Raw genomic sequence first — 13,678 nt, 5'->3', positions numbered from 1 at the left:
TAATCATCAGGCATTAGCACACTAAGCCATATATCTCAACAAATCATCTTAGCCAAACTAATACCCTCCAAGGGAAGTCATTATTATCTCTCCAAATCATTTAAATAGAAAGACAGAAGGACAAATAACTGAAAGTCAAGAATAAAGAGATCATTACTCTTAACATGCTTCCCTGTGCTTTAACTCAGTGCTGAACTTGGAGCCAACACCACACATCACCAGCAACAATAACCTGCTCACTTTCGTAGAGGTAGAAGTTCCCAAATTCCAGAGGAGCTGCCAACACAGTTTCAAAAAATATAAATCACTGTAAACAGCAGATGCACAAAACTCTGCCTAGCTTGGATGGATCCATTAAATGGAGTTTTCTTGTGATGCCTTGAGAGGTTACCTAGAACTGAGGTTAGACAGTGTCAAAGGAATAAAGTAGGAATTTATTAAAAACGCCTTCAAAGGACACACCTTGGGCAGTACATGACCCTGGCTGTGGCTACACCCAAGAGGAATGATAGGTCACAAGTTGTCACACTTTTTTAAGTTTTGGTCCATTTACATGTTGGGGTTGATTGTCCAGTTACAGCCTCAGGTTCTGCAGTCCCATCCTCCCAAACTACTCTCCTCAATTCCCTGCTGTTTGCACTTTTTGGGCCTGAAGCTGCAATGGTGTCCTTGGTTCTCAGGCTGGATTGTTTTGTACAACAAAACTGTGAGGAGAAGGTGCTAACACTTTCTCCCCAAGTCAAGCCCCTGCAGCTGCCCCAGCTCTACCCTCTAAAGAATACCAAATAACCTGAGATGCAGAAGACATAAGGTGGCCCATTAATGACTAAAACTGCAGGTATAACAAACAGCATGTCATAAAACAACTACAATTTCAAGAGCCCCCAAAAAAGGGGAAGAGGGGAGAAAGGTGAGGAAGGTGGAGCCCTGAGGGACTGGCACCTTCTGCCACTGGGCACGACTCTTCATTTTCTTACACAACCCCAGCTGGCAGATCTGATGGAGCTGAGTGCCTACAGGCTGAGGAATAAAAAAACAACTTCACCTTCTTCATGCTGTGCACACATCAAGACACTTTTAAACAAAAATCTGCTGAGCAAGACTAGTGTGTAACCATCTCCTTTCAACTGTTTCCTGCTCTTTTGGTGGTCTATGGCTTTTACAAGATGCCATCAAGATGAATTACAGAGACAGACAGTAACTAAAGGCTGCTGAATAGTTAATGCCTTTGGATGTAGACCACAGACCAATCCAAACTTTCTACTCTCCTCTTTAACTCTAAAGATGCCACAGAGAGCTTCATGCAGTCTTATTCATTTCAATATAGAAATACCTCAAGTAAATATTTAAAAAAACAAAACAAACACAAACCCAAAAACTTTAAAATACATGTTTCCTCATTTCAGTATGATATGACCAAAGGAAGTAACATTGACATGAAGGAAAAAAAAAAAAAAACAACAACAGAAAAAAAAAAAAAAAAAACCAAAAAAACCCAAAAAAACTACCACTTTTCCAACAATGCTTCTCAAGTTCTCTTCGGCCCCTTCTGTTTTTCTTGGATTCACTAACAAATAACAGCATTTCTTCAAGACACTAATGTTTTATAGGAAGCCTGAACATTCTGAACAGCAAACTCTACATTTATTTCTCATCCTGTGACCTCCCTAACTATATTCTTAATTGAAAATAAATAAGAGCAGTGAAATAAACTCCAGTGCTGATTTAAATTCCCAGAGCAGTATCAAAGCTTAAGTACAGCAAAATAAGGAGTGTTTTACCTACTGATTTACTTCATAGGCACAGAATTGTTTATACCTTCTTCAAACTGTAGCTGTGGTCAGGGCAGTACACAAATGTATAGTTTAATAGGGACAGAACCCTCACATCTATGGTCATGCATTTACAGTTCTCATTAGGATTTCTACACTGAATGAGTTGACTTGTAGCCTCAGGTTAAATCTGAACATTTGTTTTAATAAAACTACACTAGGCTGAGCAGAAGTCTCATGTATCTCAAGCTTTTGAAATTTGGAGTAATCTGTGCAACTTTTCTGAGCCCATTCCAACTTTCCAATGTCCTTTTTTGTGCATGTGAGTGGATTCAGCATTCCAGTAATTATCTCACTGATGAGTCACCTACACCTTATCTCTTTACTTGCTTTTCACAGCTCAATTAAAAATCTTCTTAGACTATCTAATGTGATTCTGTTAAGCATCACTCTTTTAGCAGACTGTGGTCCCATAATGCAAAACTTCTGAACATTTACCTTTCATGTTCAGACTCATGATGTGGCATTTCAATGCAAGCTTATACTTGCCAGGTCATTCAATTCAAATATGGAGAGTGGACTTAGCTTTGCCACTACTGGTTTATCTGGGTCTTTTATCTTGTTTATCTTACTTGTCTTATGGGCAAATCCTGCAAATTGTGACTGATGATTATTGGGTAAATGCATTTTGAACTATGCACATCTACTCTTTCCACCTCTATCTACTAACCTAGTGGGCCTGTGTATGTTTAGAGGAAAGGGTCACTGCTTGGCTCTTTCCACAAAGTAGTCAGATAATTTGAAGAAAAGTAAATCAGTTTTTTACCATTAGTTTACACTGCTCTTCTATTGACAGGCTCTACTCACACTCATCTAATCCTCTAGGAAGACTGGTTTAAATCAGGTTTCTTTTTTGTCATAATTGAAGTCAGGAAAAAATTAAGCTTACTTTCTTCTCTCCAGTAACAAAATATTTAAATGATGACAGCACACTGAAGGAGCAAAACCAGGGACTGTAACTGCTAATTACTGCTCCCATTTTCTACCCTCCTAACTTTGAAGCTCTGCATCTATTCCATGACATAGAGCAGAAATATGCATGGGTTGCAATTCTCCCTCTATAACAGGGATAACTAATTGACAGCCTGAAGGCTGAACCCAGCTCTGCAAGATGGTTTTACTTGGATCCCACGATGGCCTGGAGCACAGACTGCACATCATGTACTGTGTTAAACAATTTACTTAGCCCACAGGAGAGCGGGAAAGGGAGTGAGGAGAAGCAGGGAGTGGGAGGAACAAAAGGACGTGGGTGATGGCTGAGGGGCTGGAATGGAAGTGTAAGAGCTCCAGCACTTCCCCACCTTCCTGAGCTGCCTGTCCAGAGAGCAGCTTGTGTGGGGCAGAGCTGGAGCAAGCTGGGTCCTTCAGAGCATCTGCCCCAAAATGGGACAAGCACAGGAGGGACCACAGGCTTTGGAGCTCACACAGCTTCTGTGATGAGATTTTAGGGATAGCTCTGCCACATCTACTACACAATCAGGGAGCACCATGAGTGAACTGGTGCCCCAAGGACCCCACAGCACACAGAGCAGGGAAGGCAGCACCAGTCCCATGTGGGAACTACAATCTCTCCAATGGAAGCAGATAGTCTGGGAATTCCTGACCTACACAGAAAATCTTCACATCCTGTATCCCAGAACCACAGAATAAATTGGGTTGGAAAAGACCTCTGAGATCATTAAGTCCAACCTGTGACCTGACATTGCCTTATCAGCTGAACCATGGCACTGAGTGACTCATCGAGTCCACGTCATACAGCAAAGGAACTGAATTTAGGTTTGAATTCAGACAATCCCTGAGCATAAGTGAAATTAAAATCCATGAATCTCATCTGCTTCTGCAGCAGCAGTCCTAGGCCCAGCAGAACACAGTAAACTGGAGGAAGAAAAATAAATGTTCCTGTTTCCAGAATCTTCTACAGCACCTACATATTTCACTTTTTTGGCTTTTGCTCTCTGGGCAGCAGAGGGTTAAAGACTCAATCACCTTGATATATTCATCTGAGCTATAAGCAGCTGGCAGGGACAACACAAAAAAATAAGGAGGCCCATAACCATAGGGAACTAAGCAGTACAGGCTCTAGAGGAATAAATCCAGGAAAATGGAAAATTACAAGTTAGAGAACTAATTTTTTATCCCAGCACCACCCAAAGGGGACAATTTTTGGAACATTTCAAAGGGTTTCTGAAGTTATTTGCAATTAGTGCTAAAAATTGATATGAAACATTTCAATTAGTCCTTAAAATAGAGCAATGAAGAGCAGTCTTGTGAGGAACAAACAAAATGAGAGTTCCCAACCTCTCCAGAGCTGACAGATTGTTTTGTGACCATCTAAGATCATGATATAATTTCTTTCTGAGTCAGTTTTTCTGTCTGGAAAACAGCAACAGTAAAGCCACCTTCAGTCCCAAATGTGGGCATATTTAAATATTATAAAATGTCCTTAGGAATTTCTTTTGAAACATCTACTTTTAAATAAAGAGGACTCTTCATGGTATTCTTGCAAAAGGAAAAAAAATGCTCAGGTGCTGGAATAGAAGTGTCCCTTGAAACTCATTCTTCTGTGTAGAGACAAAACTTACTAAAGTGAGCTGACCTTCATGATTTTGTTTTTTACTTTGGGAAAATATTGTGACTATTTCTGGGTAAAAAAATCTAATTACTTCAGTTACCATGTTGAAATGAAATAATTTGCAATGCTTGCCATTGCACCTTTTATTAATACCAAAGGATTGGCTCATCCCATTCAGAGTGAAAGAGCTACATATTGACATTTTTAATATATTTTACTAGCTAATTCCATGATGGCAGTTTTGAATATTTCAGTGCCCACTTCTTCAGTAATTACTACTACTTGCTAATACATTTTGTTTTATAAAGCAACTTTGTTATCATAGCTATCATACAAAGTATCTTGCCAAAAATGCTGCTTGAATGCTACTTATGAAAGGCCAGACCTTTACGCTGTATTTTAATGTTTCTTTCAGAAAGTGAAACATAGGTAAGTTTTCATATATTTTGAGGAAAATTTGATCCATTAATAAACCAAAATCACAGGTATTACAAAGAGCAGTCTAGAAGACACCACTTTAAAAACATCTCAGTAAAAGTCACTTTATCAGTGGAGCCTTTCCTGTTTTAAAACCACACCAAAGAACTAATTCCACTAATAAAACTGGAGCCATACAAATTCTCTTCAGATAAAGATGTCTGCAAGAGAGACTTGCTAGTGTCTGATGAAAAATTTAAGAACAGCATGGTATTCAAGGAATCTGCTTAATTATTGCCATCTTACTCTTGCAGAAATTTTAGTCTACGTATTCTGTATACTTTCAGGCGAAAAAAATGATTCATTTCTTTTAACATCAGAGAAAAGCCTGCAGGTTTTTTTTACAAAACAGTCTATCAGAAGTATTATTGTTGACTAAGGATAAGGCATTGAGCTGAAAACCAGACTTCTAACACTAACAGTTTCTGCCAGGAAAGCATTTACTAACAGGAATTGAGGAACAAAAGCGACCAAAAATGCCTTTGCATCTGGAAATGGTTACCAAAATGGCAACTATGTATAAAGTAGCCCAATCACATAACCCTAAGACTCTTTTTTTTTTTTTCTTTTAAAAGCAAGTGTTAGAAAAAATATTTGACACTTCCCCTCTTTTTTCCTTCAACTCAAATACTTTAAAGTTATAAATTAATTAAAAACTAACAAACAAGCTTTTTTGTGTGATTTTTTTTTTTCCCCCCTCCACTTTATTGTGACCTTGTGGAACTGAATTATATAGCACATATATAGGTAAATAATTAAATTTCAGTCTAGCCAGCTCTAACACACAGTTCCTCTCCCCAATCAATTTTGATAGCATAGAAGCACAAAGAAGCCCAGTTTAGAGAGTCCACATGTGCTTAATCTTTGATTAATTGAACAAAAACCAAGCGTCTCCAGACATATTTCTTTTAATCACAGGAAAAATATCTTTTCAGTTGCTTTGCTAGTAGGAGAGAGTCAGCAGATGTCTGCCTGGTCTAAAGGGAATTTCTGTTTCTCTGGAGAAAACAGTTTAAATAGGAGAGGAACACACATATGCTGACTATGCACTGCTTGACAGATGACGTAGAGAGGCATCTACTACCTCAGGGAGTGGAACTGGGCAGTTTTCAAATTAAATTTCTTTCAAATTCAAAACAATCAGCTGAAATCAATTTGCATACAGGATGCAAGTCAAGTCACACAGTTCTCATCAAAACAGCTCACAGACACAAAGATGCAAATCTATCTTTGTCAGCAGTATGATCTCAAAGGTTTTAGCTTGATGACAGTAAAAAAGAAAAATTAATTTCTTCAAAATTTTTAAACACAGCTGATATTTTCATCTTCTGGGGAATCATAATTCAAAATAAAATTTCTGTAATATGGAGTATTTGACAAATGCTCTAAATTCACATACAAATGATATTGGCACAACAGAAATTTATTTCCTAACATTAACTCAGAAGAGCAAGTCTTTCAGAACTTCAGAAAACCTTTTTTTAAAGTGTAATACAGGGGGAAAAGAGCATCAAAACAAGCAGTGAGGATTACTATTCAGCATTTTACTTTCTGCTTCTGCCTACAGGCATATGTCCTGTATCGTCCTTATAAAAATAGGAATGATTTTCACTCCTAGTTCCACCAAGATGTCTTGGAGGAGGGAGGGGTAGAAGGGGTGGAGGTGGGGGAAGAAAGATCAAGGGTCTAAAGAAGAAACTGTGAGAAAAGGTACTAGACACCTCTCAGATAAAAACACCATGTAGAGACTCCCTTGGACCAGAGGAAGCTCACAACCAGGAAAAAAGAGGAGGCAGCAATGGCCCCAGTTAATCTGATAAATTGCACTAAGGAGCTCCCTCTGAACTCAATCCTTCCCAGCCCACAACCACACAAAGGCTGAAGAACTCCTGAAGAGCACAACACTTCATGCCATGGGAAGGGAGGAAAAACAAGCATCAGACACTGAAGACAAGTTGTGCTATCAAAATATCCTAATTGCATAGAGAAGGAAAAGGACATCTGCCTTTATTTGCATTTACACTTGATGTTAAGAGTCCAAATTTTCTTCCACAGGCTTCTGAATAGCAAAACTAAGGAGATCTTTGGTATCAATACACTTTGTTGGCTGGATTCAGGAAAAATACTTAAATATTTGTCTCATGCTTGAAATAGTAGGGCCCTCCAACCTGAACAATTTTGATTCACTTTTTTCTTTGAAACTAACAACTTGATGACCAAACATACAAAGCAGAGCTTTCACTTCATTTAGAGAGCCAAATTCCGCAGTTTTGGGGTTCAGATAATCTTCTACCCATCAGAGATGCCACTCCAAAAAAAGACTCCACCACATTGCTTGATTTATGAATTCACTGAGCTGCACAGCAATTTCTGGCAAGACTATAAAACATCTAATTTTGCTTAATCATCCATCCCAGCATGGCCACTGTAACATCCTAAATTACTCATCAGCTTAAGAATAATCTGTTTATTCACAGTATCACAACCCACCAAGAACTGTAGTCCTAAATTCCTCAGTTCTGCATGGTTTCTGGGAAAACACAGACATGTAAGAACAGCTTTCAGGCAAAGTCTGCAGTATTTTGCCCTGATCTTGGCAGGAGTAGATAATTACATTGAATAGCAATCTTTTATTTATGTGCTCTGTTTTCACAGTGGTTGAAAGCCTCATGTAATAGCATCCATTAAAAATGTTCATTTTTTAAGTATTATGGTTATCCATTGACAGTAACACTCACCTGTGAACTGTTTTGATACAGAATTAGCTATACTGCTCAAATGTGTTGGCACACATCCCCAATGAAAGTCCCCTCAGTCTGCTTCCAAAATCTAGTTAATCTCAACACTTTAGGTATAACATGGAAGAGGCTTCCAAACACCCCCATGGAAAAATCAAAACCGTAAAATACAGATCTCATGATTTTTAAGACTTTTAAGATCTAATCTTACATATTTCCAAATACATACAAGTTGCATTTTAAATAATAAACATGGAAATTTCCTGCAATAATTGACGTAGAACAAACTGTAGAAAGAAGTTCTGCCATACTAAGCTTTCAGGTAGAAGCATATTTATGTTATGGCATTTCCAGTCAAGCCTCACTGCTTTAGTTTTCTCTAGGTCGATTTTTTTTGTTGTTGTTTTGTTTTTCTTAAATATGTACATAAGTTTATTCCTTAAAGCATACATTAACCTTGCAACCCACTCTACAGAATGCACAGCCAAGTAACTCTATTATTTTATCCATTTATTATATGAGTGCAGGCAAAAGACTCAAAAAGACAGACCTTTTTTGATTCCCTAAAACCAACCACATACTTGAAGCGATGCCCTGACATTTGTGAGACTTTGCCAAATAAAATTGTAAGCAACATAAACAGCATATGCTTGCCATGCACAAGGGTGCCTCAAATGATGAAAGCTCTGATATGTATCCAAAATGCTTTATTCTTTGCCATGCAGATGAAGAAGGGAGTTATTTGTCCCACCTTCTTAACATACCAGTGACTTCACATAAGGTCCATTTATACAAATTTAATTGTTTGAATTTTGAAAATGTTGCATAACTTGCAGGTGATAATACAATTAATAACTCAGGAAGGCTGCATATTGGCTAAAATTAATGCAAAGTGAGAAAGAATTTTGCAGCTAATTGAGCAGCACATATTCTGCATAGCAGGAAAATGAAGTACAAGAAAGTCATTACTGATCTTCAGATTCTATAATCTTAAAACTGTAAAAAAGCATTTTCAGAACAAGAGCCATCATCTAGTATACACTGGAAATTATATTATGATCATGACAAAGCTACACATGAAGGAATCATGCCAAATACCTTGGTTACAAACATACCCTTCCTCTAAAAACTCACTCTGACAAGGCAAGGGTTGAGGGGAAAGAACTTTGCATCAAAAGAGAAATAAGTTTTTCTCAGAGAAATATGATTTGAAAAAGATTTGCAGAGTCCCTGACTAGCAAACATAACTTCATTTGCACTTGATTTTTTCTTAATGGCCTGAAAAATCTTTAGAGTGGAGGAAGATGAATATACCCTTGCAGCTATTGTTGCCACTCCCAAAATGAGTAGGCTTCTACAAAATTGTTACTTAATAGACATCCACAAGATCCAGAGATAAAATTTTCCTCAGAAAGGAGTAACAGAAAAAAGAAAAATAAACCCTTGAACCAAATTATCACACACCAATAACTGATTTTGGTCTTAATCAGGTGGATCCATTCACCAGACAGTCCTGAAGGAGCTTGCAGCCACTTTCCATTCTGCTAATGCGTTTTTCAAAACTGCTTCTATTTCTCTACTCTGAAAAACTACTTTGTTTTACAGCTCTTTGTGTTTGTTTGATAGCCAAAACAGTCTTCAGCCTTTGCTCTGAGGATGAAGCATGACTCCACTTTCCTCTCCCACCTGTAAAAGCTGACATTTACAGGGAGAATTACCCAGCTTCATTTTGACAGGGACATGCCCTTTCCACTTTCTTTAGGACCTTTCACCACCAGAGAACGTGTCACTGGTAGGCAGTAATCCAAAACCAGCCACAATGCTCCGAAACAAAACATGGAGCTAATTTAAGTAGGTCTCTGGTGATCAAAAGGCTGAGTTCAGGAAGTCAGGAAGAGGGAGGGAAATGGGCTTGGAGCAGGCTCAGTCTGGAGGATGCCTCCAGCCTGTTACCTGATTATCCCATCCTCACCCCTCCTGGGCTGCACTGCAGGAGCTGCACGTTTCTGCAAATCAACTCTGCCACTCCCCATTTCAAAAAGTTGTGGAAATGGGATTTCAAATACAGATTAAACCAGTCAACTTAAAATAAAATAAATAAATAAATAAAAAATCTCCCAGCTAAACCAGAGTTACATCACTTACTTGACTGACTAGTGATTCAAATTTGAGTTCCTGTTTATGCAAATTTACCTCCTTCCCATCTATGAAGATATAACTAAATTACAAGGAAAATGTCATGTAATACTAAATTACAATGCTTCTTTGCACAGAGCTGTGTAATAGAGAGTACATTTACTCATCTCCAAAGCATCTGAAAGATTCTAATTCTTGAAATACCAAGTGGCTGGCTAAAGAACATGTTTGGTAGATTTAGGATACCACTCTTCACCAGCCAGAAGACCACCTTCTTTTTAAGGATTTTTAGGGAATGGGGCATAGTTTCAAAGTAATAACTGCAGAAACTTAAGCAAATACAGTTGCACAAATATTTTTATATAAAATAAAACAGGACTATGGAGAAGATAAAACAAATCCTTATTGCTGTGAGTAGATGTACGACATCTTCAAACATTCTGGGAGAGTCACAAGAGCCATAGGTTGAATAAGAGACTTCTTTAATTCAATTTGCTGATAATAGATGTTATTTAGGTCATGTTCAATGGTATTAATTGAGGACTAACACTGTCATTACTTAGATATATATCAGTGGAGGAAAATGCAGCATCCTCTGGATTAAATGACATGCAAATGTCAGCCAAGTCACCAAGGAGAGGCTGATGACTAAAAGTGACAAAGCAGAGGGAAAACCATCCTTAATTCTCATTTAAGGCACTACTCCCCTGTGGTAATCAAGTCTAAAGTTGTTTGGAAATTTATTAAAATACATAGGTATTTTTAAAAGATAACTTTTAATACAGTGAAATCTGAAATCTTTGCAGCTTTGAAATCCCACTACATTTCCTTCTTTGCAACTGTGGAATCTAAGCACAGTATGCTTAAGGAAAATGCCCACCTGATAGGCAACAAATTCTCTTTGTGGATTAAACTCAAAAGAAGAGCATAGGAACTGCTTAAAAAGTTGAAAAACCATTGCATGAAGGCATAACAGACATGAAAATTTACTCCAGTCTTAACCAGAATTTAAAGTCAGGTGTACAACACCCACTGTAAAGTGAAGGAACTTCATCTAACTGAATGTGTTACTAGGAGATGATGGAAGAAAAGTGATAATTTCCAATCACATTGTGAAACAAACTGGTGCAGACTTGAGCTGCCTCTTTCAGTCAGAGTTAGCAGGTAAACTGCAAAACATGATGCTGTTTCCTGTTTCACAAAAGGTTTTTAGTTAAAATTGTAGCATCAAAGCATATAATGAGTACTTTTAATCATCTGTACTTTGTGGAAAGTAGAAACCAAACAAAAGCAATTTGTCTCTGTGAACACACAAAATTTAAACTATAACATAAGGATTTCTAAAGCAGCAACTCTGCATGACTACAGGCATACAAATGTAAATGCTCTGGTGCCCAGCACAGGTGTACTGAGAACTAAACAGAGCAGTTTGCTGATTTGCAGCAATCCACTGTGAATGTAGCTCCAGTTTATAATGATGATAGCATTACACTTTTAATTCAGAGCTTTTTAATTTAATGCAAATTTATTCCACCAGCCTTCAACTCTTTCCTTGTTCCTCACCTCTTCTGCGCTATTTAAAGTGTTTTGGTGCTATTGCACTGTCAAATCACTACCTTTCTACTAAAATAATAACCTTTACTGTTAAAATTCTTTGTCTATGATGTCCTGGTAATGCAACTAAAGCTGCATATCACTACCTACATATCTTATTTCCAAATATAGATTGTGATTATTTTTTTTTCCTTCACAGTATTGTTGGTGGTAATTTTTTTGATAAAAGCTCTTGCTACAAGGGCTAGTGAGATACACTTTGAGGAGAATTAACAATTTAATGCTACATTATTGTTTAACAGTGTACATTTACACACTTTTAAGAAGGTGTTTTTTTGTTTTTTTGGTTTTTTTTTTTGGTCTCAAGTATTGGCAGAAGCTCTTAAAAAATTTGTGGCAATATCAATATTTCACATTCAGACCCTGTTGGTAAGACTCTCTATATAATCTCATGAAAATTAGTTGAGCCAGGGGTGACAAATATATTTAATAACTGTATGCCAATTGAATTGATGCATGCCACAGTGCATCCATCACTGAATCCACCCCACATGTCTGGGCTCTGATGAGAAGTTGTGGAAGACACAGAAACACTGCATGCATTTCACACATCACTGCAAGGCACATCACAAACCAAAAGAACCTTAAATAAGCACAGCACATTAAAACTCTTTCTAAGAACCAACGTGAAGTGCTATAAATGAAACAGCAATTAGATAAAAATCAAGATCTCAACCAGTAATGGCCACTCAAAATTACACTTACAAGATACCAGATATAGCATTTGGGAGTAAGGAGTCAGAGTATGATTCAAACAGGTTACACATTCACTGGATAAGCATACTTCCAGCTACCTAGACACTGATTACTTTTATCACTAGAAGTAGTTAACAAGGAAACAGCATGATCTTAATCATGCATATCTATGCTGTTCTATGTGAAGCTTGAGATTTTTCTGGTGTAGTTATGAAAGTCTTTGGGATTGTCTTGAATGTGAGAGACTAGCCAGAGGGCTCAAGCAAATGCACAAATTTATAGTCTATTTCCTTGGCCTTCTGTGAGGCTTATGAAAATGTAACCCTTCTAAAATTATACACCAACGGTGGCACTTAACTTATCTAAGAGATAGGAGCCTCTTCAGAGCTCCTTAACAACATGAATCATTCAGTCAACAGAGATTAGTGTTTCCAGAGTGACTCACCCGGTTCTGTGCTGCTCTTCAGCAGGACACCAGGTGAATTGCTACACATTACAAAGGAAGCCTATAAAAGCTACTTCAAAACAGATACCAAACTCTGAATTGCAAGGCTTCCTCTCATACTTCAGTACCCCCAAAAAGTGATTTTTTTTTGACCTACACTTGGCCCTCCATACAAATGCTTAAACCACTTTAATGTACACTCTCTTCCTCTACAACAAGTAGAGTTTAAAGGATATACAGGAAGAGATAAGCATTACAAAGTGATGTCAACGTACTTGACTGCTCCTTCCGTTGGCCAAATACTTAAAACCAGAGAGATAATTTTGTGGGCCTAAATCTGTTCCTAAATCTGCCATTTTTCTTTCCAGTGTTTATTTGTGCAACAACAATTACCCTGTTAGATGAAATCCTGGCTACCCTGCCTCCTATTACACACTGTAAATTGCAGAGTTATCTGGAGAGGAAAAAACATCTATACAAAATCTTACAAACATAAAGCAATCAGTTTCATGGAAGCAAGAGTGCACAAAATCATTTTAATTCCTCCAGTGATATGATACATCTTCTGACTCTCCTTCTATTTTCCTATCCCTGTATAAATAATAATTAACCGTGCAATTCCTTCACTGTTTTTAAGTCACTGCCTCAGAGGCAGCTCACACTTATTTTTATCTTCAAACACCATGAAAGCAAGCGGCTGTTACCAGAGGGAGCAGCAAGAAAATGTACTTACTTGCCACCTCCAGCGATGCATTGTGACTTACAGCTTCCCCCAGGTAATTCCTGGCCACGCACACGTAGACCCCTTCGTCCGGCCGGCTCTTGCGCCCGTGCACGATGCGCAAGAAAAACAAAGATCCGCTGGGCAGCAGCATGCGGTGGGAGCGCGGGTCATCCTTGTCCGTCTCCACCCTTTCTCCCCCCTTGTACCACTCGATGGTGGGGGTTGGCCTTCCCTCTGCTTTGCAGTTCAGAGTGGCTGGTTCTCCTTTGGAAACAATCAGATCCGAGGGGTGCTCCACGATCCGGGGCGGGAAATCTTCCTGTCGCAGACGGGAACCTGCAAGGTGAAAACAAAGTTTTCTTAGGAAATCCCTGCCAGGTACAGTCACGGTCTTTTGCAAAACAACCACTTAGCCATCACCTCCTAGCACAGCATTCAATAAGA

General features: G+C 38.3%; 1 protein-coding gene across 1 annotated transcript in view; it reads right to left on the bottom strand.

The window, feature by feature from the left end:
• Window positions 1–13,468, bottom strand: part of ROBO1 (roundabout guidance receptor 1) — a 243,156-nt gene extending 229,688 nt beyond the window's left edge. Inside the window, exon 1 of the mRNA XM_033051478.2 lies at window positions 13,244–13,468. Within this exon, the coding sequence (XP_032907369.1) occupies window positions 13,244–13,385 (142 nt within the window). The 5' untranslated portion in view covers window positions 13,386–13,468. The remainder of the gene's footprint in view (window positions 1–13,243) is intronic.
• Between the last annotated feature and the right edge of the window lie 210 nt (window positions 13,469–13,678).

The sequence above is a fragment of the Catharus ustulatus genome, chromosome 2 (assembly GCF_009819885.2).
Source record: "Catharus ustulatus isolate bCatUst1 chromosome 2, bCatUst1.pri.v2, whole genome shotgun sequence".
In the NCBI taxonomy this organism is placed as follows: Eukaryota; Metazoa; Chordata; class Aves; order Passeriformes; family Turdidae; genus Catharus; species Catharus ustulatus.
The sequence above is the reverse complement of the archived record's forward strand: the minus strand, read 5'-3'. Positions and strand labels throughout refer to the sequence as shown.